The sequence below is a fragment of the Orussus abietinus genome, unplaced genomic scaffold, assembly GCF_000612105.2.
Source record: "Orussus abietinus isolate OABI.00-Male unplaced genomic scaffold, Oabi_2.0 scaffold12, whole genome shotgun sequence".
NCBI classification, from domain to species: Eukaryota; Metazoa; Arthropoda; class Insecta; order Hymenoptera; family Orussidae; genus Orussus; species Orussus abietinus.
In genome coordinates this window covers 1,393,308-1,419,785 of record NW_019395990.1, presented here as the reverse complement: position 1 = coordinate 1,419,785, position 26,478 = coordinate 1,393,308, and the positions used below count along the sequence as shown (strand labels likewise).

General features: G+C 54.8%; 4 protein-coding genes across 14 annotated transcripts; 2 read left to right on the top strand and 2 right to left on the bottom strand.

Annotated features, from left to right (window-relative positions):
• The first annotated feature begins 90 nt into the window (after positions 1 to 90).
• Positions 91 to 6,329, top strand: LOC105698787 (sorting nexin-27). The gene is made up of 7 exons (XM_012423344.1): positions 91 to 462; positions 1,853 to 1,990; positions 2,051 to 2,275; positions 2,355 to 2,665; positions 2,737 to 2,975; positions 3,055 to 3,336; positions 3,446 to 6,329. Exons 1-7 carry the CDS (start codon positions 128 to 130, stop codon positions 3,512 to 3,514), a joined length of 1,599 nt encoding a protein of 532 aa, XP_012278767.1. The 5' UTR covers positions 91 to 127; the 3' UTR covers positions 3,515 to 6,329.
• Positions 6,330 to 9,599: 3,270 nt separating this feature from the next.
• Positions 9,600 to 11,282, bottom strand: LOC105698788 (nucleoside diphosphate kinase homolog 5). The gene is given in 6 exon segments (XM_012423345.2): positions 9,600 to 9,797; positions 9,800 to 9,933; positions 10,020 to 10,161; positions 10,220 to 10,627; positions 10,698 to 11,092; positions 11,196 to 11,282. Coding segments are annotated over 5 exon segments (1,062 nt in total). The 5' UTR covers positions 10,941 to 11,092; positions 11,196 to 11,282; the 3' UTR covers positions 9,600 to 9,662.
• LOC105698785 (myogenesis-regulating glycosidase) lies at positions 11,279 to 16,614 on the top strand. Of its 5 annotated transcripts, XM_012423329.2 has the most exons (9): positions 11,725 to 11,850; positions 12,089 to 12,210; positions 12,296 to 12,426; positions 13,448 to 13,666; positions 13,742 to 13,852; positions 14,110 to 14,511; positions 14,570 to 15,163; positions 15,222 to 15,728; positions 15,814 to 16,614. In XM_012423329.2, exons 1-9 carry the CDS (start codon positions 11,826 to 11,828, stop codon positions 16,211 to 16,213), a joined length of 2,511 nt encoding a protein of 836 aa, XP_012278752.1. In that variant the 5' UTR covers positions 11,725 to 11,825; the 3' UTR covers positions 16,214 to 16,614. The 5 variants fall into 5 exon arrangements, with proteins under 5 accessions (XP_012278757.1, XP_012278754.1, XP_012278752.1 ...); XM_012423334.2 differs by lacking the exons at positions 11,725 to 11,850; positions 12,089 to 12,210 and adding an exon at positions 11,279 to 11,566; XM_012423331.1 differs by lacking the exon at positions 12,089 to 12,210 and having other exon boundaries at positions 11,673 to 11,850.
• LOC105698786 (kinesin light chain) lies at positions 16,314 to 25,799 on the bottom strand. 7 transcript variants are annotated; one of them, XM_012423340.1, is made up of 9 exons: positions 25,678 to 25,799; positions 25,204 to 25,262; positions 22,930 to 23,296; positions 22,690 to 22,855; positions 21,755 to 22,470; positions 21,445 to 21,648; positions 20,979 to 21,107; positions 18,973 to 20,776; positions 16,314 to 18,515 (listed from the first exon to the last, which is right to left on the bottom strand). In XM_012423340.1, exons 2-8 carry the CDS (start codon positions 25,218 to 25,220, stop codon positions 20,651 to 20,653), a joined length of 1,725 nt encoding a protein of 574 aa, XP_012278763.1. In that variant the 5' UTR covers positions 25,221 to 25,262; positions 25,678 to 25,799; the 3' UTR covers positions 16,314 to 18,515; positions 18,973 to 20,650. The 7 variants fall into 7 exon arrangements, with proteins under 7 accessions (XP_012278763.1, XP_012278766.1, XP_012278761.1 ...); XM_012423343.1 differs by having other exon boundaries at positions 25,174 to 25,262; positions 25,678 to 25,798; XM_012423338.2 differs by lacking the exons at positions 25,204 to 25,262; positions 25,678 to 25,799 and adding an exon at positions 24,432 to 24,530 and having other exon boundaries at positions 18,973 to 20,822.
• Between the last annotated feature and the right edge of the window lie 679 nt (positions 25,800 to 26,478).

Below are 26,478 nucleotides of genomic sequence, written 5' to 3'. Positions count from 1 at the left end.
AACTCGTCGGAACTCGTCGGAGCGGCGCGCGCAGCGGCCGGCGTCCGGTGGGGCAGTTGGACCGCACAGGCGCAGTGTCGCGGTGGGCCGTCGGCCGAGAAACATCAATGGGAGAGCGGAGCGGAAGATGGCGGACCGCGAATCGGAGGTGCAGCGCTCTCCAGGCCGGACCGCCGTCGAGGAGGGCATGAACGCGACGGTAACGGTGGTGAACAACGGGCGGGTGCCGCAGCAACACCCGCCCAACGCGGAGAACCCGATCGGCCAGGGTCCGAGGTGCGTCACCATCTACAAGACGGAGACGGGCTTCGGGTTCAACGTACGCGGCCAGGTCAGCGAAGGCGGCCAGCTAAGGAGCATCAACGGCGAGCTCTACGCGCCCCTGCAGCACGTCAGCGCGGTCCTGCCCCACGGCGCCGCCGAAAAAGCCGGCGTCCGCAAGGGCGACCGCATTCTCGAAGTGTAAGTCCTCCCCCCTCTCGCTCTCCCGCCCGCGTCCGGCCCCTCGGCCTCGCGGCGACCCGGTCGAGGGGACCTCTCGACCACCTTGGCCATGAGAGCCGGCGGACCCCGAGTTCGATCCGATTCGATTCGGGGTATGGCGTGGGCGTCGTTCCCGTGTTATTTACGTTCCCTTCCTCGAGGCCAATTAATATTTATTGGCAATTGTAGCGTTACCGCGCTCGGACGTCCCGAGGATCCGGAGTGGCTTCGAAAATTCGTTTATCGTCGCGGGGCGTCCTCGGGGTTCAAGGTCGACGGTCGATCGAGGAGCGGGTAGGAGCCGGTCGCGATGGAGTCTCTTTGTCCTCCGCGGCGTCGCACCCCGGCCGGCACAGGCGTTGGTTCCTTCCGATCCAAAGCTCGGCCGGGAGTTATTTTCTCGCGCGTCTCGGTTCGTCGGAATGCCGACGCGGGTTGATTTCCGCCAGGTCTAAAATTGGGCACCCGGAAGCCCTTCGCGGAGCCGATCCCGCGGTCGGCGTCGACCTTGGCATTCGCGTCGGGCCGAGCTCGGACCCCGATAACCTATCCGACCGATCCAAGGGCTATCGCCCGCGTATCGGATGCTTCCGATCTCGCGCGGATAAGAGCCGCTCCTTCGGAACGGGAAATCGACGACCCGATGTCGCGACCTTGGTCGCGGGGTGTCCCCGGAAGCCCCACGGCGAGAAAACCTTTTAGACGCGCACCCCGACACGGTCGACTCGGATGACGAATGCTCGCGCTCTCGAGGAGATAATCGCCACCCGGTGCCCGGCACGAGGGACGGCTATCTCGGCCACCGATATCGCTCGTACGCAAACCCGATGGATAATTGTTATCGCTCGCGTAATAGCTCCTGGACAGGATCGATCTCTGCCCTCGATCGGACCCGCTGGACGAGGGTGCGGATGCTCTCCTTCCGTCCCCTCCTCGAGGGAGGCGAGCGGGGGAAATGCCGGAATTCCCTTTCCTGGGTAAAAGTCGCGCGAGTCGCCGTTCTCCGAGAGGGAGGGGAATCGGTTTTCAGCCCGTCGCGACGCGCGGCCTTTCGCTTGCGGAATTCCAGACCAGTCGCTCGGGGAGGTCGGACTGCCGTGCTCTTCCTCGTCTCTCGAGACGAGAACCCACCGAGAGGAGGCCCGATCCTCTCGGCGACGTCCGCGGGCACACGGAAATTCGCGCGATTAGTCGGCCATGTTGACGTGCTGCGTAACCCCGGGTAGATTCGTTTGGGTGGAGGATCGGAGGAGGCGAAAACTCGGCGCGGCTTCTTCGAGCGTCGCCGATTCGCCCCGGAGGTAGGCCGGTCGTCGTCGAGAGGGGCGGGAGGCGTGGATACGACTAACGATACGCTTCTCCGTCGCAGAAACAACGTCAACGTCGAGGGAGCCACGCATAAGCAGGTGGTCGATCTGATCAAGTCGGGAGGCGACGTCCTCGCGCTGACCGTCATCTCCGTGACGCCGCAGGAAGCGGAGAGGTTGGAGCCCTGCGAGGACCTCAGGTGAGGAAAGCCTGATACCATCTCGGTGGGCCGATCCGACCAGATCCGTCCAATTTTCAGCTACGTCGCGGTGGACTACAGCGAGAAGAGGTCCCTGCCGATCAGCGTGCCGGATTACCACGTCCGGGAGAGGAAACACGAGCGCTTCGTGGTCTTCAACGTCCACATGGCGGGACGGCATCTGTGCTCGAGGCGATATCGGGAGTTCGCGGCGCTCCACATGGCTCTAAAGAAGGAATTCATCGGGTTCAATTTCCCGAAGCTGCCCGGGAAATGGCCCTTCCAGTAAGTTTCCCTTCGCCCTTCCGTCGCGGACCCGCCAGAGGAGGCGGTTTCTTAAATTTTCCTTTCTCGTTCCCTGCAGACTGAGCGAGCAGCAGCTGGACGCGCGGAGGCGAGGGCTCGAGCAGTATCTGGAGAAAGTGTGCGCGGTCCGAGCCATCGCCGAGAGCGACGCGATGCAGGAGTTCCTGACCGACCGACTCGACGAGGACGGCGACCAAGGTCCGGCGGTGGACCTGAAGGTCCTTCTGCCGGATCGCGAGGTGGTGACGGTCACGGTCGCCAAGGCCGCCTCCGTCAAGGACGTCTACGACGCGGTGTGCTGCAAAGTGGGCCTGGACGCGGAGACGGCCAAATACTTTTACCTCTTCGAGATCGTGGAGTACAATTTCGGTACGGAGAGCGGCACCGGGACTAAATCGATCCGAGCTCATCGAGCGCCGTCGTAACTTTTCGCCTTGCAGAAAGAAAATTGCAGCCCCACGAGCACCCGCACACCTTGTACATTCAAAACTACTCCACGGCCAGCGCCACCTGCCTGGCGATCCGGAGGTGGCTGTTCAACGTTAACAGGCCCCTGAGCGAGCAGGCGCTGACCTGGATCTTCTGGCAGACGGTGGACGAGGTCAACCGAGGCCACGTGGTCGCTGGGGAGAGACTCTATCAACTGAAGGCCCTTCAGGACGCCTCGAGGAAGCACGAGGTACCGCAACGAACTCCTTCCGCGGCGCGGGACCTTCCGAAAAGTAGTCGTCCGTTACGCGTTTGTCTCCCTGTCGCAGTACCTGAAACTGGCGAGGGAGTTGAGCGGATACGGCGACGTGGTGTTCCCTCATTGCGCCTGCGACTCGAGGAAGGAGGGCCACGTGGTGGCGGCGGTCGGAACGGCGGCCTTCAAGTTACACGCCGTGAAGGAGGACGGCACTCTGGAGTCCCTGGTCGTCGAGTTCCAGTGGAGCACCGTCACCAGGTGGGAGGTGGACGAGGAGGGGATGGCCTTTTGTTTCCAGTACACCCGTCAAGAGAATCGGCCGCCGCGCTGGATCAAGGTCTTCACCCCTTACGTAAGTGTTCGCCACCACCGAAAGACCGCGACGTTCTCTCCGTGGATTCCTGGACTCCGGCACCGGGAAAGGATGGTTTCGAGGATTGTGTGTGTCCTTTTGTTCGCAGTATACGTTCCTTTCGGACTGCTTCGACCGAATAGCCGAAGAAGCCAAGTGGGACGACCCGGGGGAATGACGGACCATCCGATACTGAGAACACTCGTATCGTCCACCCGGTGGGTTCGAGGTCCACGCGCGTCGCCAGCAGCTTCGTTACGAGTGTCGATCGGTAGATGATTAGTCGTCCGTTTCGGTCTGATATCCTCGGGACTCTCTTCTGGCTTTAGGGAAACTTTGCCGATTTAAGCGGCGCATCGATTTTCTACTAGGTGTGTGTCGGCGTAAATGGAGTTTCGCTACCTACCTTCCCCTTTCTTTTCCCTATCGCGCGGATCGGATTACCGCGAGAAAGGTAAATAGAGATAGGTTAGGCGCACCGTGCAACAGGTACGATCGCGCCGTTAGCTCGCGACTTTGCCTAGTTACGATTTCTTCTTTGGCCTACGAGTATATACACGAGTGTATATTAGAGAGAAAAAGATAGAGTGGGTGGATCCCTGGCGGGAGAGAGCGAGAGGGAAGACATCTTAGTTAGCCTAATTATTTTCGAGAGACTCCCGACGTCCCTTTACGAAGAGAGTAGTTAAGAGATTTACGAACGAGTATTGACTACTAGGTTCCAGATTAGCCTTCTCCGCGCATTCGGGGGACCGATAGGGTGCCCGTCATCCGCGAACTAACCTACCCCAGACATTCCCAAATGTCGACAATACCCATCTTAACCGATAGAGGCCGAGGTTAGGAGCGTGGTCGTAAGCGAGTAAGTTCGCCGTTCTCCTTCCGTACGTGCAGGTTTGGTTTATCGTTTGTTAACTGTTTAAATTATGATCTCGAGGATACGGTTCGTTGGAAGCAAACGAAGTAATCAGGCGGCAAGGTTCGTTTGTTCGACGCTCTTGATCTCGGTCACTTCTTAACCGTCTTTACCTCTAGCTCGGTAAATCTGTAAATAATAATTAGTAGATTTAACGTCCTTCGACATTCCCAAATTCTGCGATTGGCGAGTCAGAGATATCAGGAAACGAGTTATGAATTCCCCTTTCGTGATGCCTCGATGCTTCGTACCACTCGTCTGCCGATTAGAGACGATCTTTTGTGATAGAATCGGCATAGAAATTATTATTTTAACTAACCAGTCAGAGTATAATGCAGCTAATTTATTGACATGTATAGTTAATTTGGTGGTCCTTCTCGCGTCATGAGTCATCCTGTTAATTTCGTTTAAATCGTTCCATGTACGTCCGATTTGCTTAATCGTAACGTTTGCGTCAGTTTAGGTGTAGGAGAAAATCATAAATCATTCCTGGATGTCTGAGATATACGCGAAAACCGCGACCTGTTGAAATCCTTTTCTCAGGGCGGGACGGTACGCCACTATTGTACCTTCTCGAATTAATTTTCTAACAAAAGGGATGGTAAGGATTAGACAGGAAAGGGAAGAATGGGGAAAATTAAATTTTCACGGGAGATAGCATCTCGGGTATGCCGGTAAAAACGATCATAACGATGACGAAGGAAACGTTAGAAGGGACAATTTTAAAAACACTATTCTCGGCAAAGAAAAGATACACTTATATTAGAGAGCGCAAGCAAGAAGGTAAACGATATAGATCTATATTATATACACATATAAATATTATAATTGTCGTTAATGTTTTAAAACTTTATCGAGACGGAATACCGATCGAGAGGGGTGCACGTGCAGCTGCAAGCGCGTGATTCGGTGGTCTGTCCGGAAAGGAGGGAAACGGTTTAAAACATTAGTAATAATAGGAGTATAATAAAAGGCGAGTGTGAAAGCGATCGTGGGCGTCGGTGTGTTAACTATTCGAGGAAAGTTAAAAGCATGGCTGTGCTGCATATGCGAGGACTCGTACGTACGAAGCGAGGAGCGTAAGAGCGATTACGTGAACGTGCAACCGATAAACCAACGATCGAGGAAGTACAATAATGACTTGCAACTCCGTTTCTTGATCAACCGTGTGTCCTGATAGCCGTTTTAATCGATCCGTACTTTAGCGATTGTTGACTCGGCGGTAGGACCTTTGTGATAGTTGAAACTTGTGTCGGGTAATCGCGTCCTCGACGATTTTCGCGACCCTGGTGGCTTCGCTCGAGGAGGGTACATGGAATTTCTGAGCAGGACGAACCCATGGAATCCGTCGATTTGAAGTTGACAAAGATATCGCGCCTTAATATCCGTGTACCCTCTCAAGCGAACCAGGAGACCCCTGCTCGAATTAAGCCGAGGTATCATTACTTCCCCGTACTCTTTGCATGCCATCGGATGTACTCCACCCGATGACAAGATTTCCCCGTGACGTGGACGGGGCGAACGCACCCTTTCTGAACGGCAACTTTGTACTCGCGAAGGGGAAGAAAAGCGACTTTGGAACGGTACTCGGGCCGTCTCACCTGCAGTATATCGAATTCTTAAAAGGACCTAGGAACCGTTTACGCTCGACCTCCCCGAGAAGGTTTCCATTTCATTCTTTTGGTATCCCCGAACTCTATGCCATCGAACAACTCGGGCGATCGGTTGTTCGAGCCCGCCATTCGCTCTCAGCGGTAACGAACGTCAAGCTAGGTAGTCCATAATTTAATTATCTATATAATACGACCATATCATTACGATTAGCCGTTTAGTCGTAAAGCAGTTTTAACGTTAACTAATTATAATTACGTTACGTAGCGCCTCTTCGCTCCTCCCTTCCCGTTTCGCCCTTTATCGTTTTCAGGACGTATTTACCTTGCCCTCTCTCGAAATCCATCGCCGGACTTTACGCGTAGGGCTCTCTCACGGTGCTTACCGAGTTACAGGTCTCCATTAAGTTTCATACTGTATATCGACACCGATGTAAAGGCAAATAAAACATGTCAGTGATTCCGTATGCGAGAGGGTCGAAAACGTATTGAAATTGATTTCGGGTGAAGGGATGGGGAGGGGAGAATAAAAATCGGAATTCCGTGATTAGAGGACGAGGCGCGACTTCTTCGGTCGTTCCGGGCGCCTTTTCATAGATCCGCGCGCGGGTACTCATACGCGCACATCGCGCCGCATGCGAGCCGCATGCGAGCCCCCACGCTGTATGCGCTAGCCGATACACAGAAGTCATGAGACTAAGAAGATATCGCTAAGTGGTCGCCGATATACGCCAAGAGAAGGCGAGATCAGTCCGCGACCACCTGTGCCCCGAGGTAGCGGCTGCCGAGATCACGGATCGCGAGGAAATCCTAGGACCGCTCCCTTTTTTTTTTGTCGCCCCGAATATGGATCGAATCGGTCGGAAAAGGAAACCCAAGGTACGGAAGGCTCGCGATCTTGTCCAAGCCGCGGGCTACGACGCCGTCCTTTGGTTCGGTAATTTTATCCCTTTAACGCGATCGTTCTCGATTGCTTTCATCTCATTCGCCGCGCGAGATGCCGATTGATCATGGAAAGCGCGTTCGTCGAGAACGGGAGTTGGGATTTTTTTTTTTAATTTTTTTAATTGCCTCTTTGTACATTTTCGGGGGACAGGGGTTAACCGATCGCGACGGGCCAAGATAGCTTGACGGATCTGGGAGGAAAACGGAGGGGCACCGGAGGAATCCTTGAAAGGTGCTCGAGCGACGTTGAATTCTTCAATTATCGTCCCAGTCCGAAAATTCCCAGCATCGCGTCGTTTGCAAATGTAGAAACGTATACCGAGGAGTCGTTTTTCGACCGAGTTTCAGTTTCGTCGAGTCCTCTCCCAAAGTCTGACGCGAATTAGAGTAAGAACGCCGGCTTAGGGAAAAATCTCTCTCCAACTCGTATCTTGCTCGTGTTGAGTTTAACGTTAGAAGATTATCAAAATTATTAAAATTTGCAGAAAGATCCGTTTGCACCTCGCGCAATGGAAGTCTGCCTTGCGCGAGAGTAATTACGAGTTGGCCATTCCGTGGATGAAACTAATGTTGCCGTAAAATGCAGGTCGGTCAGGAGATATTTTTAAAAAACGGACGTAACGATCTCTTCAATGCCCAAAGAAACATAAACAATCCGATCTCGTAAAGAAGCCCGCAACGCGTCGGACGGGCGTTAAACGGCAGCCTTAGATCACCGCGCGATTCTCTTTCCCGGCTCTTTGTTTCTCCCTGTATACGGCTTTGTCCTCGTACTTGCACGAAAAGTTATGCAATCGTTTCGTCGGGCATTCGTAGGTATTCGCTCATATACCGGTACGCGATCGGTGCAAAGGTTCCTTCGAGCCTCGAAGGGCGCTTTCGCGCCTTCCTCGACTTGATCGTCTCTCGCAACCGTTCTCGGTATCCTCAGGAAAAGCAGCGGCTTATCGACCGAACCACCCCGTCGTTATCTCGGTCCAAATAAAATTCTACGTCCGAATTCGATAGCGAATCACGCGTACCGCGAAGACTCGCGGGAGCGGGAACGATCACGAGTGTAGGATAATCGGAGACATCGAAATTTATCGTGAATTTCGGTCTCGATTGCTTACCCGATCACCCTGAAAACGTCTGAACAAACGATACGTGATTTTTCGAGGAACGGACGAATCGTTCGCTTCGCTGGTAGATTTTAGAAAACTTTTGCCGTATCGGCAATTCCTCCTCGGTGTCGAGTGGAGGAGAAGAAACGACGAGGGCAATCGCGGCGCGTCACCGCGAAGGGAACGGATCATTTTGCGAAAAGAAAAGAAAAATATTCCCGACCGCGTTTCGTTTTTTTACGCGACTCGATTTACGAATTTTTTACGCGATACGAATTACGAATACGATGTATTTGGTTTTTTTTTTTGGTTGATTTTTCCGACCAACCTTTGACGCGTCTCCTTTCCGCCTCGGGGTACGCGCGAAGAACGCAGAACGCTCGTTGCTTTTCCCGCCAATGTAGGAAAATAATCAAGGGACGTAAGCACCGCGACTTTAACGAGTATCGCGTGTCGTCGGTCGGTCGAGTGCACGTCTCCGTTACGATAACAATTCCGAGGCAAACAATTTTTCCCCTCGAACGAGCAAGATCGCGACTCGTTACGGGCCACCCTAACGAGTCTCGTTACGTTATCGCTGATTGCGTCTCCTCGATCGGGAAAAAAAATGTTCTACGATCCGGTTAAGAATTCGGTCTAGGAGTCGAGAGGCGTCTCCGACGGTGCACGCGGGTGCCGACGCGTCGGCGAGCGGACTGTACGAATCTAACGAGGCTTAACGAGGTTCGCTCCCACGTCTCGACCGTCCTCATTCGGTCCCTCTTTCCGACCGACGCAGAAAGTCCTGCTGTCCATCGTCGACCCTTGGGACGTGAAAGTGGCCAGCGTCGACCCCGGGAGGTTCGCCAGGAGAACGAGGAGTTCCCTCGCGTCCGCCGACTGGCCCGTCGGGACGCCGACGCCCTGGTACAAGCCCAAGGCCGGATCGAGGACCGGGGCGGGATCTCCGGACCGGAGGGACCTGGTTTCGCCGACTTGGGACGACGGGTGAGAGACTCCGGGCTGCACGGTCCCATTTATTTCCTTCTCTTTAACCGTCGTTCAACACCTTACGAATCATCGTACAGAGAGACGTTCGGGGACCGAGTGACCGATTTCGCTTTCGAGAACGGAAGAGCGAAAGAAGAGGGAACGGGCCAGGAGCCAGGAAGCTCGAAGGACGCGACTTCCAGGGTCCGTTTTGAGAATGAAAAGGCTCGCCATCGAGATCTACCCGACGGCGCCTCCACTCCGAGAATTTCGAGGCCACCCGTAGGTGGAGTCGTCCAGGCGGACGCGTTCGAGGGCGATCTCCGCGAAGAGGAGGGAAATGTCGACGAATCGAATCTCGGAGTTTCCACCGATGGACGGAGAGTCGGTCGCGGAGAAGTTAAGGAGTTTCTGACTTCGGGAAACGGCTGGCAGAGTTTCGAAATAAACGACCGGCGAGATGTAGAACATCCTCCGTCTCTTCCGCCGACAAACTCGTTGCGTTACGAGCCGGACTCGTTGGTATCAATTGTGGAACAGCTGGTACGCACCAGGTAGATCGTCCCGGACAAAAAAAAAATATATCGTCGCACGACTATTTTCCGTCGATAACTCGTTTGTCCTTTCAGGTATAGTCCCGGAATCGAGAGACGGTCGAGGTTGCAGCGACGAGCGTCCCATCGGTCCTTGAAGAAAGTCCACTCGCACGGTTAGTCCACGATACTTTAATAGGCGATATTCCACGATCGATGGGTCTTGTTCCAAGCGGGAGAACGATCGAGCTCACGTGGGGACGAGAGCTAGGTCTTCCGGTATTTTCGGGTTATTGGGATCGTTCTCGAGGAGCCAGTTTGCCAACCACGAGATCGGATCGTCCGGTTTGGTCTTGCAACACTGATCAAAATAGACGTATCTGTTATTTTTTTTTTAATTATCAAATTTTTATGGCGACCGTCGATAATTACCAAGGAGAGGCCCTCGACTAACACGGGATTAAGGACTTCCCACAAGTAATCGGCGGCCGCGACTTCTTTGGGCAAAGGCTCGACGATGACTGAAGGATGAACGAATTTCCCATAAATATCGTTCGTGAAAGAAACGCCGAGACTGCAGCGGACGAGTTATTAAATTACAGCTTACATTCGGGGAAAAAGAAATGGATCTCTCGTTCGGCCTGCTCGCGATTCGCGCTTCCGTGGACGGCGTTTCTGAATTCCTCTTCTTCCTTTTGACCGTATCTTGCTCGAATGCTGTCGGGGTGGTACAATAGAGCTTCCGCGACCTAAAAAAGAATATCTTCGATTTTTCGCTACGACTCGTCCCTCGGGAGCGGACCCTACCTTTGTCGGGCCGATTATCAATCGCCAATCCTGAACGGCCTGGTGCTTTGATAAAACCAGAACGACTACGGGACCCGAAGACATGTACGAAACGAGACGGGCAAAGTCGGGGTGCCCGTAACGAGCGGAATAAAAATCCGCGACTTGCTCGGGGGTCAACCGTAGGTATCTCCTTTGGAGCACCTCGAAGCCCTCCTCGAATATCCGATACTCAATTTCCAGTCGGCATTCCACGGCTTCCGGTTTAATTATCGCCAAAGTGCCCTCGACGTCCGGTTCTTCTTCCTCTTCCCCCTCTTCCTCCTCTTCCGGGTGGAAAGTCCCGCAGGGACGAAACCTAGGCGAAACGCATGGCTCCTCCTCGTCGTAATCGAGGCATTTAAATTCTTGGGGATTTACGAACGTGTACTGAAATAAAAAAATTTTTTTTACCGATGTACCCATCGAGGCAGCGACATCGTCCGAAATATAAATTTACGTTTCTCGTCGAATCGCTGGAGCACTCCGAGCTGAGCGGTTCCCTCGAATCGTCGTTATTGGGCAATTTTTTGGCTTCCAAGGGGGGAACCTCGTTCTTTATCCAAAAGTCGACGTCGGCGGGATCTCCTACGTCGGGAGAAAATTCCTGGCATTTTTGAAAAAGTGACAGCGGCTCCGATACACTTCGACGGACCTCTTTGCTCACGTCCTCTTCGCTCGCGGTGGGAGATCGCTCGCACATTATTTCGAAATAAGTCGAGAAGTGGCAAAGGCATAAATTACTGTCCTTTTTCGTTTTATGGGTGCACCCCGGGTCCGATCGATAGAATCCTTCAAAATGCGAAGGTTATAAAATCCAATGGAAACCATTCCAGATCTTCCGTTATTTTTCCCCTGAAATTTGTAGAAAAATTCAGGACAGGATCTTTTAACTCGAGGTCCGCGTAACAATTAACGATAAATTTTACGCCCGAGATTTGATAGCGATGCCATGTACCGGATGATTACTTTGATCTTCAAAGGCACCGACGCTGCGCTATCGCGACACGTTTTTAATCGAAGGTTTACTTTCCGACAGCCATTTACCGGGTGCGTACTCTCAAGGGGGCTTTAATTAGGCACGTGCTTGGAACATGACCCTTTCCTTCGGAATAAACGGTAAAATAGATATGAGAAAATTCACTTCAATCGTGTCTAGGACCCGAATCCACGGTACCGACGTCGCCGAGGAATCACGCCGTCCCCGAGTCGACGAGAAATCAAGAAACGGGGGCAGAGGAATTTAGAATCGATAGCTTGCGAAGAACGTCGATCTCGATGCCGAGCAAGCTCAACGCAATGGATGAACTCGGAACCGAGAGCCAAAAGGTAATTCAAGGCCTTTTCCCTCTCCCTTGCTCAAGAAATCGTACTTCTGGAGAACGAGGTCGCGTCGATGACGATCGCGAATCGACAATATTTTGAAACTTGTTACGTTCCGCGTCGATGCCGAAATCGTCACCGTTCGAGTTCCTAGTGGGCCGCTTTCGAAATTCGGGACCCGGGCAACTCCGTTATCGATGGAGGGCAGGGACGATAGATACAGCTCGATCTACTCCCTGGAAAGAGCTCTCGCCGACTTTGGGAGATGCAGACTGAGTTCCCTGGCAGAGGTGCGTCGAATTCGCTCGACTCCTATTAACCGAAACGATATACATCAGGGTACAGTCCGGAGGAAAGAACCGCACTGGAAGCTTAATTACGTAACGGTGAGCGTCCTCCCGCGAGTCCTGCATTTTATCTCGACGGAATAAGATCCAGTGCTCGTGGAGGCGACCCCGCGAATGGACACCGTTTCCCTCCTTTCCTAACCGGTCGTCCAATAAAAGTATCTTTTCCGTCCAATAAAAGTATCTTCGCGACGCGTCGAAGATGACGAGTCGGCCGGAACTCCCGGTGGCCGTTGCATCCGCTCCGAGATGAGGATCCCGAGTGACGACTACACGGAGTCGAGGAAAAAAGTGTTGGTCAAGGTCGCTCTGAAATTCCATCCACCGGCAGCGGTGTCACTTTTGCTAGCGATTTCCTCCTCGTTTGACGTTCGATTTGCATTTTCAGGGCGTCTCCTCGAGGTTCGCGAGGACCGAGAGCGACAGCAGTGCGACCTTCAGCAACAGCGGGTCCACCCCCAATGGAAGTCCCTTGGGATCCGAGACCGAGGACGAGAGGGACGAGGAGGAGCTGGCAAAGTGCGTGAGAGTTATCGCGGGACGCGTGATAACGAATATCTAGGACGGCTCGCCCGGATTAAAGAGCGCCCGGTTGACTAGGTCATGGCTCGCGAATGTACGCCTCGAGAGCACCGGATCCCCCCCTTGGCGCAGATCGCGATAACCGATAACGATGGTCGATCGCGACGCGCGTGGCTACGATTTTCCCGAAGGTCGATCCTCGAACGCGACGGCGAGCGATATTTTCTTCCGCTTTGATAATCTGGATTTGTTTTCGAAAACGTGGCGTGCGCATTTTCGGAATTGAAAAAATTGCAGAATTCTCGCCGCGCTTCTCTCTTCCTCGAGCAATCCTCGATCGAGGTCGAATAAGAGGAAAAAATTGTGGATCCGACGTGCGAGGTTCTCGATGGACCGTTTCGCGGCCGACTGATTTTTACCTCGGGGCGTTGTACTTTCCAATACGGAGGAAGCATCGTCGGTTGACTTCGACTACGTCCGAAGAGAGTATCTCGAATCTAAAGCTCGTTCTATCGCTTCGGGGTTATCGCGTTCGTAAACTCTCATCTCGTCTGGTGTACGTGGAGCCGGGACGTACGCCCACGGCGGGCATGTCGTAGGCATTTGCAATTACATTTCCCGGAGGAAACGTCGTTCGAAATTTACCTCCGACCCCCACGGCGTTGAAATTTAAACGTAAATAAATAAGTGATCGTTCCGATGAATCCGCGCCGTTCGACGTCGAGTGCAACGAGAGCGCAGAGGAACTGCATGGGCCGTTATCCGATGCAACGGACGGTCGGGTAAAGTCGAAATCGAAGAGTAACCGAACTCGAGGTCGAAATGATTCCTAGATACGATGTGGGTAGTGCCGTGTCTTTGCAGAGGTACGTACCGCGTGCAGGCTTGGACTCCGTTTCCACCTAGATCTCGAGAGAAATATCGACTTCGCCTCGACCGAGGAAGTTGCGGAACCGATCGCATGTCGGAACTTTTGACCGCGGCTGGAACGGAAGGTGATTTCGATTCGTCCCTTCAGGGTTCCCCTTCAGGTGCCGCCCAGGAGGAAATCGACCGTCGTCTCCCCGTCGGCGGCACAAAAATTGGGAAACGACGCGATGGATATCCCGGGGGTTCAGAGCCCGAATTCCACCATAACGAGCGTGAACAGCATCAGCAGTCTTCTGAAAGAAAAGCTCCAACTGTCGATCCCTCAAGCCCTCCGCAGCAGCAAAAAGCGTCAGAAAGCCGATTACAGGTACGCCACGGGAGATCGCTCGTCCCATTGTAGTCCGCCACCGTTGCGTAAGAAATAATTCTCTACTCTTTTTAGACTCAGAGCTTTCGTGGGAATGCTCTTTCTCTGCGTTGTCTTCCTCGTGGGATTCGCTCATATCTATTACACCCAGCACGTTCTCCAGAGAGCCTATTTCGACAAGTTCAGGTAATTTCGTGCAACTTTCGCGATGGAATTGATCGCCGGGCACTCGGTAGTCGGTGAATTCGTGGCTCCACCAGGAAGTATCCAATGAATTCGATTAAGCCTCGTTTGGACGGGCGGTTCGCTCCCCGGACCGACTCGACGCGTTCAAAAGTCCTTCTGATTTTTTTTAGGAATCTAAAATATTTTTCTCGTGGAAAGGCAAGTGCATTTAAATCGTAGTTTCATGAATTAAAGGAAGGTTTCGTCGAACGTAACAGGTTTAACAAAAACGAGAGGGTGATGCGAGTGTACAGCAGCACGGGCGCCGAGATCGTAGCCGCTCGTTTGGGGGAAGGAATTCCCACCGAAACGGGAGTGTTTCCGTGTCTCCCGCACCACCAGCGAGCGGGCTCGGTGTGCTTGGAGTGGCTGCAGCAAACCCGCCTCTACCTGGCCCATTCCGAGCGAGGAGACATGCACTGCTACCACATCACTTGGCAGAGCTTGAGTCCGTACTACGATCCCAAGGACTGCTTCGACTGGTCCCCGAAGAGGGGCCACTGGTACGGAGCCGGCCAGATCCAAAACATGGCCTACCCCCTGGAACAGGGTAAACTGGATCCGAGCCCGTTCGTCACGGGAGACATCAGGAAGCACCCCTTCGGCAACGTGCTCAAAAGGTATCCGCTTTCCCTCGAGTCGGAGGCAGATTTCGATCGATCGATTTCCGTTTTACAGATACTTCCTCAACTCCAAGGGAGCTACCGTAATGGTGGATCCGGAGACTCCTCTCTACGTCTCCATAAACGCGAACCGGACGAAGGACTTTTGCCTGCAGGCAAAGCACGACGCCTTCGCCTACATCAACCACCTGACTCCCTTTCCTCGGCTGAATTACACGATATGCGCGACCGACAACATAAAGAGTCTGCACTCGACCATCGCCGAGAAGTCCCTCTGGGACGGCTTGAAGCCGGACGAGTTGAATGCCGTTCATTCGCTCCTGACGGAGCCAGTGTGGCAGATATCGCCGACCAACGAGGCGGCCATCTACAACTACACCGAGGACGTAATCGCCCTGGGATTTCTTCGGCAAGGACACGTCTTGCTGAGCGAGGAGTGGCAACCCAGTCCGGGCGACTTCGTCCTCGACGAGTCCCGCTTCCCCTCCATGGAGGAGACGATCAACATCATACACAGGAGAGGCTTCAGGATCGTCTTCACCATCCAGCCCTTCATCTCCACCGAGTCCGTCAACTTCAGGGATGCCGTGGCGAACAGGCTTCTCATCTCGGAACGGGGCAGCGATCCCCGGATACCGGCACTGACGAGGTAAGACACGTCGCGGCCGTAGGGAAGGAACCGGGAAAACGGCGTTCGAAATCCTCAGGTACAAGCAGAGCAACAGCGCCGGGGTCTTGGACATCACGAACAACAAGACCATGCCCTGGCTGCAGAGCAAGCTGGAGAGCCTGGTGACCAAGTATCACGTCGACTCGTTTTACCTGGATCTGGGCACCGGCCACGACATGCCCCATTATTACAAGTGCGAGAAGCCCCTGATCAATCCGGACCACTACAAGACGCTCTTCACCAAGTCGATTCTGGGCTCGATTTCGGTGATCGGCGTCTCCGGAGCCATCGTCCGACCCAAGGCTCCGGTCTTCGTGTCCCTGCCTCCATTCCCCTCCTCCTGGAAGGCGATCAAGACGGTCATCCCGACGGTCCTCAGTTACGGGATGATAGGGTATCCCTTCATAATGCCGGGGGCAGTGGGAGGCGACGTGGCGCTGCCGATGTCCGATAATAACCCGGACAACGATTACGAGGTCAATCTCCCCGATAAAGAACTTTACGCCAGATGGTTACAGCTCTCCACGTTTTTACCCGTTATCAGGTAATTCCCCCGCGATCGCTGACCACTTCACGGCCCCTTTTTACGGTTTCTCAACGTCTCTCCTCTCTCTCTCTCTCTCGGTCAGATTTACGCATCTGCCCAGCAAGTACTCGGACGAATCCATCGTCGAGATGGCGAAGCGGCTGACCACTCTGCGGCAGAAGACCGTGACTCCGTTGCTGAAGAAGTACGCGAACGAGACTCTGGACTCGGGACTGCCGATCGTCAGACCCCTGTGGATGCTGGACCCGGCCGATCCCGCCTGCCACGTCGTCGTCGACGAGTTCTCGGTCGGCGAGGAGCTGATCGTCGCTCCGATTCTTTACTCGGGAAGCAGGCAGAGGGAGGTCTACCTTCCCGCCGGAGTCTGGAGGGACGGGATCGACGGCAGTCTCAGGAAAGGCTCCAGGTGGATCCATAATTACAGAGTGGCCGAGGACAAGGTGGCTTACTTCGTCAAGATGCCCGACAACACGAGGTTTTAGAGCTTCGAAAGAGTCACTCGTCCGAGTGACCGCGGGGAGCCTCTAGGAAGAATTAGAAAATGCCCACGCGGACGTTCTAGGTTAAATAAATTAACTCGGGTACAAGTTAAAATGTTTATCATAAACCAAAGCTTACGTTCTATTGTATCATTACATAACAATATTTGCACCTGAGAGCTAGATTACCTCCAAGTGTTACACCGGTTTGTTATGCGCTTCGTGCTAAAAGTAAACCGTCCTTACCGTAACTGCAAAAGAGTGCTTATGGGTGCTCTTTGTCGTTCATCGTAAAGGTTCGACGTTTCTTCTATCGCATCATAGCCTCGGCGTTATAAAACAAATAGTTTTACGACGTTCACCCGAAACGTTTCACGCTACGCAATAAATAGAAATTCAATAGACTCGGTTGAGTTTTGCCCGGAATACTTTTCTTACGTATTAGCTCGACCGAAGTTACCGCTCCACGCATTGCCCGTTGCACCGAGGCGGCGACTCGGGTTAAAAACTGCCATCTCGATGTACGATAAAATACCAAGAAGCAAGTAGATCGATAGGATGAACCGCGGTTGCGGTACATCCGAAGTTACAGCGACCCACGTAGGAACCAGTTAGTTTAGATCTTGCTGGCGTAAGTTGCACATCGACAAGGATTATTTTTAATGTCGGATCGCGCGACGAAGCGTTAGTTTTCCGCGCCGGAACCGCGTTTGGAGGGCAACCGGAGGCTGCTCGGTCAAGTCGAGAGTGGCCGCGTTCTACTAGCAAAAATTGGGCACTCCGTAAAAAACAACCAGGGCGGCCGCATCGCTCTACGCGGAGACGTAGTCCTCCTCGTCGGTCGAAAAGAGAAATTGCGCCGATCAGGCTGCACGATCTAGGCCTTAAGCTCTCAGGCGCACGCGGGTACTCGGATGGCTCTTCTTTTCCCTTTTAATCCTCACCTCGATTTAAATGCTGAACCGGGGAAGCGGAGTCGAGAGCACGCTCTAGGTTGGAAGGGAAGAGGGAACGGACAAACGGAACATCCGTACACGAGGGTGTCTCTCTTCGCTGGCTCGGCTTCGAGGAACGAGGTTACCGACTCGCAGCTCTAGGCCGAACCCGAGAAAACCTCGAGACCCACGACGTCGGTAAGCACGATCGGGCAAGTCGCAGTTTTCATCGGTTACTCCTCAACTGCTATCGTGCGGTCAATTCAAAATACACGTCTTGCGGTCAAACGAAAATAAAGGTTGAACGCTTTACACTTTGAAGCTTAACGTGAAAGATCTCACGATAGCAATTTGGTGACTCGAAACGACATCGGTCGAAGGTTATAGACTATACGCGCCGTATAACTATGGCCTACGCCCCGCGGTACAATTATTCGCGATCGATTCTCGCTTCGGCGAACGATCCGTCCTCGAGCCCTCGGGGCTCTTCGTTCCGAGTCGCTCGCTCGCTTCACGCTCGCTTCACGCCATCAAAATATATCACGGGTATAGCTGCCGAATAAATAATATTTCTTATAACTTAATAAATAATGTCGATCGTTCGGAACTCTTTCGCGAAACGACGCAATACTCGAACGTTGTCCCTCCCAGAATGGATCGACGGTCCCGCAAGGATCTTATCCCTATGCTTCCTTATTAAGTTACTCCGTTGTTCGGGAACGCACGATTACTTTGCGGCTTTTCTTTTAACGCGGAGGATGCCTAACTAGTCCAGCCTTGAAATGCGCCTCTAATGCAGAGATCGAAAGAGTCCCCGATCACCCATGCTCTGGCGCATTTTCCCGTGCACTCGTTGCAATCGACAACCAACCGCGGACCCTCCTCCTGCACTTTGCTAGGATCGGAATGAAATACCGAATTATCCGTTACACTCGTCGTATTTCCCGACGCCCTCGTTAAAATAAATTATATCAAACGATCGACTCGCGTCGCTTCTCGCGACGATTAACTTAACTAAACCGAACATACATGCTCGGCACCACTTCGATCCCTGCCCTAATACTTATGCGTTAAAAAGCGTTTCTCGTGAACGGATCGACTTCGCGACTGCAAGATTTTCCGCGAAATTGCAGAGGGAGGCAAACACCGAGGGTGGCCGCGATTTCCGCCCCTCCGGAATGCCCCGGATCGCCGCTCGCATCCTCTGGCCGGAGACCTCGGAGTGACCGACCGAAGCGAGCCCCGGAAATTGCGTCTCGCCAAAAAGCAGCTGGAATGTGCGAACCATCCGGGAAAGGTGGTCGACGGCATTAACGGGACGCTAACGAGCCTTGATCGTCCTTTCGGAATTTCCACGCAGTCTGGGAGTCCTGCAACAAAAGGACGATCTCTTGTTCCACGAGTCTTAAAACGCGAGCGTCATTGCCCCGGGCAATTTTCCGCCCGTTTCGAGGAAGAACGGGTTTTCGCTATGTAAAGAAATTAACGGCAAAATGGACCCTCCCTCGATACGACCAAAGTCTACCCATGGAGACGTTCCGACACGTGCGGAAACGGGCGGTCGATTGTCCAGGCTCGACGCGAAAACGACTACGGAGCGATTCGTGCTCGCCAGGATCAAAACGTTTCAAGCTACGTAAAGACAGTTTTGAAATGAAATTAAAAAAAAAAAAAGAGAAAAAAAGAGAAAAATAAAAATCAGACGGTACACAGCCGAGAGATGCTTTCGTGTACCCGAGGGTCGCTCGAAAGCACGATCATACTATACACTGACATTGAGAGCACCTAATGGAATAAGTAACCAGGCTGGTTCTACGAGTTACGTACCTTGTTAATTTGACCGGGCCATTGGTCCTCGACGGCATCCAGAAGACCCAGGGTCCAGGTCCAAGTCCTCACCTACGCCCCAGCCTGCCCGGTACTCGAGTCAAAGCGAACGACAAAGAACGACAACGCGGACTTCCAAGGGGATCGACAGAGACAACGACAAGAAGCGTGCAGGACCGACAAGGACGAGTGGACGGTAGCCGACGAAACCGACGGAACCGACACGACCGATATCCCGGCGGAAGAAAAAGGGCGAACGGTTATAAAATAACTTCTTTATTAAGGTATCAAGGCACTCCTCGTTATCTGACGTTGCTTCGGGGTCGCGAGTTGCAACAAATGTACAGAGAACCATCGAGAGGGAGGAATACGACGAACTGACCCGATCACACTTTTCGATCGTTTCCGAGCCACGTGGACGTGGGAAATCGTTGCCATTCGGCGGAGGGCGTCGCGGCAATCTGAAGGATGGAAGAAACGCGATCGTCGGCCCTTGAATCTCTCTTTGACTCTTCGACGGAGTCGAGTAAGGTCGACCTAAACCGGGCCGCGACGTTTTCCCCCTGAACGCGGAGCGCGATCTCTTTGCAACGAAGACGACGAGCGTTATTTCGTTATCGATGGCGTCCATTGTCGCGCACTCGCGGAAACGGGTGATCTTTTTTTTTTCTCCTCGCCGATTAAACGCGCTAACGAGCCGTGGTGATAAATACTTCGTACAAGGCCACGGGGCGCGATCGCATTTTGTCCGCGTCGAATCTGGATCCTTCGCCGGAGTCGGGAAAAAACCCGCGAACCGGACCTATCGGCGCACCGATTAAGGAAATCGGACCGTGGATCGAAGACAGGAGGCAATCACAAAAACGTAGGCATAATCTAAATGCAATCGAGGTCCCAAGACTCGGTCGGGAAGTGGCGGCTTCGCGCGGAAATGCGTCGCGACGAGGAAGATCGACGATTGCGCGAAATTCATATCTTTTTTTTATTATTTCTCTCTATCTCTCTCCATCTTGGGTTAAAGCGAATCCTTGCTCTCATCGCGGAGGTAAAATATACTCTATATAAAACGGCTAAAAACTCGGAGGGGTCGAGCAACGAGCCCCTGGGAAGCGCGATCGGATCGAGATATTTCCGAGTCCCGAAACGACAGTCTCGCGATTTTCCGTTCTTCGGCGATACGGAGGAAGAACATTCGTAATAGTAACTTCTATGCCGCAGTTGGATAATCGACGCTCTACGGACGTCGAGGGCCCCACGTAATTATTAAATCGTACGACCGTTCGAACTGTCTAAAAAATGAACGGCGCCCCCTTGGGTCCGCGAAGAAATAGAAAATTGCTCTTTAAGAGCAATTTTCCGGGGAACGAATAATCCAGCCAATTTCTCCTCGACCTGAATAAAAATTGAACTACCCCCTCGCGCGCGTCTCGTCCCCGCGGGAGATGCGGCGTCGCGCCGTGGCGTGTCCGAGACGATCGCCCCCGTCAACGCCTCGGGGCGAGCGACGCGTCGAGGAAGCCCTACGCCGGCGCCGGCGCCGCCACCCGGATTAGCGCGCCCGAGGGAACCGGACGACGGAGGAAAAGCCGAGAACAACGACGACTCTCGGCCCTGCGCCGAGGGTCGGGATGCGACGAGCAACGAGGCGAGCAACGAGGCGAGGCGAACGGGGAGCGTCCTACGAGGAGGAATGGATCCCGAAAACGTGAAAGATCTTGTTCTTAAAGCCGGGTCTGTTAGGACTAGCGTCGTGGTGGCCGGTCTGTCCTTCCTGGAGCGCCCTCTGTACCAACGGCAGGGAGCCCTGTTATGTCGTGCGTGCCGAAATCGCCGGAACGGTCGTTTTTCATCCGGACAACGAAAAAAGAAGAAAAAAAAAAAGAGAAACAGAGAGAAAGAGGAAAACAGGATAGTAGACGAGCTAAAAACGAGTGGTCAGGTGCGCGCTACGAGCATGCTTTGTGCGAGACTAGACTGCGTACCAATTCGGACCGTTCGAGACTCACCTCTTCGTGCTCCTGCTCGATGGTGGCCAGGCTGGACCGGGAGCCGCGCCTGGCCGAGCCCTTGTCGTCGCCCAGGACGTTCTGCACCAGCTGGGCCGCCCTCGCCTGTCTGGCTACAAGATCCAGAGCCTGCGGAGAACGATACCAGAGGTTCTAGAACGGCCGAAATGATGACAAATCGTCCGACTGTCGGGAAACGAGGCGCGCTCGGTGGGGACTAGAATTCGTGCAGGGGACCATCGAGCAAAATCGGAACGCGGGAATTACGCGACGATCTATCGCTCGACACTCACCTGCTGGACGTGCTGCTTGGGGGTAAAAAAAGATATCGACGTTTCGTTACTAGTTCACTGTGGTCGACGACGGGGGTTACCTCCCGATCGGAAACGGCACGGGGGTCCGCGTTTCCGCATCGAGGGTCCTCGGAGTACGAGTAATCGGTAATACGCGCCTGGTCGACATTTACCTCCTTCCGCGATCTGACGGCGCAGTCGTCGAGCGTCTCGGCGGCCTCGTACTTTCCCTGCCTTCGGTAAAGGGCCGCCAGGTTCTTCAGGGTCGTCGTGACCGTGGGGGAGTCCACCTTGGCGGCCTTGTGCCAACCGCCGTACTCGCCGTAGGGGGCGTTCTCCTTGTTTCGGTTCTTGTTCTCCTCTCGCTCCTCCGCCACCTGGTTTGCGTCGGAGATCCCGCGAAACGAACACGCGTTATATCAGGCTGGCCTCGCACGTCGCGGGTCTTCGAGAAACGCGGAAACGTCAGGAAAACGGATTCACCTGCCAGATGGGCTTGTTGTCGCTGTCGATAGCACCGAATTCGCTCTCGTGGGCTCTCGTGAGGACCTGCTTGTAGAGCACCTCGGCGTCCTTGAACTTGCCCTGCTTGAGGTAGCACGAGGCCAGGTTGTTCTTCGTCTTGGCGACGTTGGGGTCGTCCGGGCCGAGCTTCGCCTCGTAGATCTCGAGGGCCCTCTCGTAGTAGCGCTCGACCTCCTCGTACTTACCTTGGTTCTGGCAGAGCAGGGCCAGATTGTTGAGTTGCTTGGCCACGTCCGGGTGGTCCCGGCCCAGGACCTTTTGCCGGATCTCGAGGGCTCTCTTGCAGAGAGGCTCGGCCTCCTTGTACTTGCCCCGCTTGCCGTAGAGGACCGCCAGGTTGTTCAGGGTCGCCGCCACCGCGGGGTGATGGTTGCCCAGAGTCTTCTCGCGGATCGCCAAGGCGTCGTTCAGGAGATTCGCCGCCTCCTTGTACTTGTTCTGGTCTCGGTAGACCAGCGCCAGGATGTTCAGCATCGTCGCCACGTCCGGGTGGTCGTGACCCGACGTCTTTTCCAGGTCCTCCAGAGCCTGCTTGCAGAGCGGCACCGCCACCTCGTAGCGGCCTTGGCTCGCGTACTGGATCACCAGGTTGTGCAGGGTGCGCAGGCGGGCGGGGATCTCGTAGCCGGCGTTCACCTGCTGGGCGAACTGCGACGGCGGGGTCGGCGACATCGCTGAGAACGAGAACGTTACGTTTCACCGACGCCGTTCCGGTCCAACGGGCGAGGACCCGCGGGGCCTGCGAGGAGTCCTCGGGGCGGTCGAAGGTCTCTTCCTTCGAGCTCCCCGAGGAAACGGATCCTTCCGCAGAGCTCGCACGACCTCGGGAGAGGAGACGCTCGCAGCGGGCAGGTGCAAGGTGCTCCGAACGAGGTAGAAGCCGTTCAACGTACACTTACTGTTTCGCTCGTCGGCCTCGTCGTCGGGGAAGAGGTCCACCACGGGATCGTTCTTCGGCCTGTCCTTCGCGTTCTCGTCGTCGGCCGGAGGATCCGGATCGTACTGCCTCATGCTCTCCATGAACTCTTCGTGCCTCTTGTCGACCTCCAATTGAGCGACCTTGAATATTTCGTTGACGTGAAATAAAATCCCGCTGGGACGCGCCACCGAGGGCGAGAAGAAGAGGAACCCACCGCCTGCTCGCTGGCCTGGAGCTTCTGCTGGGTCCCGGCCAGCTCGTCCCTGAGCCAGGCGTTCTCCTGGCAGAGCCTCCTGACCTGCGTCCTGAGCTTCTGCTTCTCGGCCTCGACCATCTGCAGGTGGCTGGCCAGGGCCATCATGACCTGGGCCTCGCCCAGGCCCAGCTCGATCATCTCGATGTTCTTGGACAGCAGTCCCGCCTTGTCCCTGGCCGCCGGGCCCCCCTGGGACTGCAGACCCTGGAGGAGGCTCTCGTGCTCGACCCTCAGCGCGTCCAGGCCCTGGGCCACGGTCCTGGCACCTGCCACGATCTCCTCCTGAGTCATCGCCGTCATCCTGCCGATGTGCTCTATCTTCTTGCTGCGAAGGAAGCGGAAGGATCCATCATGGGAACGCAAGAGGACGTTTTCGCCGGTACCAGCCGTATTCCTCAAAAAGAGACGACGGGAAAAATTGGAAAAGCACTCGCGAGGACGGAGACTGCCGGGACGCGCCTCGAGTCCGCGACGTTCCGCCCCGGCTCGGTCGAAAGTCGGTCTCGGAGCAAAATTTCGCGCGATCTCCTCGCGCCCCGATCGAACCGATCGCGGTGGATCGTTCGAACGTTCTCGGCCAATAAAATAGGCGCCCCGAATAACGATTAAGAGAAAGTTAATTCGGATGCGAGCTTACCCCATGTCAGGGTCGCGCGTGAACCGAGGGAATCGACGCGACGGTTCAATAAGTCGGCGCAGGCGCGGCCCGAGGGGTTCTTATGCGACATGAAACACGGACGCGGGGCGCGCAGGTGTACCGAGGGCCGGACGGGAACACGGTCGGCGTAAAACCTCCGGTTTGCGCGAGAAACTCCAAAAACGCGAAATGCGGCGAAAACACCGTCCGGACTGAACGAATGGTTCCGCGCTGGGAAGAGGATCGCGAGAAAAGCGAGGACGGGTCTTCGAGACCTTGACCTCCGAGTTCCCTCGCGGAAGGATGGTCCCCGAGGTCAGGGTCTTTCCGGAAAAATGTATGGACGTCTCCTTGACCTCCCGGAGCCCGGAGAAATTTCGTGATTTTGGGAAAAATCTCCCGAAACGAAAAATCGACCGCTCGCGAGAATGCGGACGAGGGCAGCGCTTTGGAAAATAAGAAGAGCGAAACGTCACGTGGGGCTCGGGGCAAATTGCATCCGACCGAGGGGACGACGCGTCAAGGAAAGGGTAAACGGCTCCGGATCGCGCGTCCATCCGCGGTCGGCGGAAGGAAGAAAGGCGTTCGACGTCCCCGTCCTTTCTCCTCCGCCGAGCTCGCGACGGAATCGCGGAACACGTGTCGCGGAGTGCGACGGCGACGGAATGCAGGAGCTGCCACGGAAAAAATGGAGAAAAATGGAGAGAAAGGGGAAAACGAACAGCACCCGCGGGCGTTCCCCGCTAAGAATATACTTTCCCCCGATGAGGGTCGAGGGCTCCGATTCGCCCTCGCGCGAAAACCTTCGAGCCGGTTGACTCACATCCTGTAAGCGTTCAGCGTCTTTGACATATCCGTGCGACCCATGAGGAGTCGGCCAGCCCGGCCTCGGCCTTGCCTCGAGTTCCGGAGGATAGGAGCGAGGGCCCGGTCGGGGCGAGAAAGGAAGGATCGGATCAGTCACGGTAAAAGGGTCCACGTATGTACATGGTACGGGCACGCGTCCTCGCGGCGTTGCGATCGGCCCCTGACTGCCGCGTCGCTCGCGCTCGCGCACCCTTTCGGCTCTCTCGGCTCTCTCGACCCCGCGTCTGCGCGGCCCGACGCTCTCTCTCTCGTTCACTTTCTCGGAGACGAGGCGACGATGCAGCGAGGAGGACGTGGATCGACGGGGGGGTGGTTGAATGGTCGCGCGTGGTCGCACCTGCAGCGGGGAGAACGCGAAGAGAGACAAAGGTGGCGGTAGTTTGATTACGGTTCCGATCGACTCGTCGGCTAAGATGACACCGGCGATTCACGGAGAAACAAAGTTAGATGTCACTCGACGAACTTCCGCTCTACTTCTCACTTGTATTTTAACGAATTCACAAAGTCCTAAGATGGAATCAAGGATGGTCACGGTCGGTGGGTCTTCGTCACGGCGCGCCGCGGGCGCTCGCGGAAACGGATTAAAAGGATCGACTTCCGGTCGCACCTGGCCGCGCCAGAAGGCGTGGCCGACGAAAAGGCGCCGCTCGCGCTCGATCGATGGACACTTTTATCCTCTCCTGGAGGTCTGGACTTACGCGTCCAAGGAGCAAGGTAGCGTGACTCACTTCCGAGAACGGTCCATGCAGGGCTGACCCTCGGCGGCTTTCAGTGTACCATCACCCGGCTGCAAAAAGAACCGTCCGATGTTACATGGAAGAATCGATGCACGTCCGCGGTCTCATAATTTGCCGATTTCGTCGTCGGACCGATCGGATTCTGGCAAAACGCGCGGCGCGGTCTCCCCTGTCAAGATTCGGAGTCGCGCAGACCTCGACGACGACTCGACGAAACCACGGATTTCCTCCTCTTGCCGCGCGACGACCCGAAACTTCGAGATGCGTCGATTCGGCAAGGGACGGGACATCTTCCGCGAGAAGTCGACGCGGCGACGTCGAGGCAGGACTCGCGTGGAAATTCGAGCGACACGGATCGCGGCCCGATGACAGAGGTAAAATGGCGAGACCGAGGAAACGCGTTTGGAAGCTGCGGGCACGGGTTTCGCCTCGGAGTCGACGGGGGAGAGGAGGAGCGAAGGTTACCTTTTGCGCGGGGACGCTTGCGTTTACAGGAACGTCGGGAATTGGCGACGGAATCCCTCGAACAACGGAAACTTCTCCGAAAGTCTCGGCAGCGCAGCAACGGCCGTCATCCAATCGTGGAGCACGACTGGAACCAGAGGGCGCCACCGCCGCGGGTCGGGTGTAACGCTTCGGACCCTAGCGCCATCTGCGCTCGGACCCGCCTCGACCGGCAACTAATCCTTTCGGCGGGTGATTCGACCTGGCTCCTTCGATGTTCCGTCTTCCCTTGGATCTCTAGAGTATTTACGCTAATCGAGAACGGACGTAGCCACTGAATTCCAACGTCGCGACGTAAAGTATTCGATGCGATTATTAAAAAGAGCGGTAAAACCGCCTCGACGGCGCTGCTCCCGAAATCGAGGGGGTCATAAATGTAAATATCGGACAAAGTCCAAACGCTTCGTTAAGAACGATTTCCGTACGATAGGCGGAAAGCCGTTGACCGCGAATCGTGGCCGGTACTAGCTTCTAGCTTCCGTCCATTTTTGGGAAAGACCTCCTTCCAAAGCTTTTCCCCTTCTTTGCGTAAAGTAACTTTATTCCATTCGATTGGTTAGGTGGTAATCGACGACCCCTTCGCCGTCTACGGCGGCAGGTAATTTCAGAGAATTTCAGAGAATTTCGGAGAACGTCGAGCGCACGCGGGACGGGAAAGCCGACTATCGCCCGGGTTGGTCGAAGTCGAGGACGTTCTCCCACTCGGCGGCCAATCGCAGCGGCGGAAGGAGACCAATCGAAACCGCGGTCAGTCGGGCACGA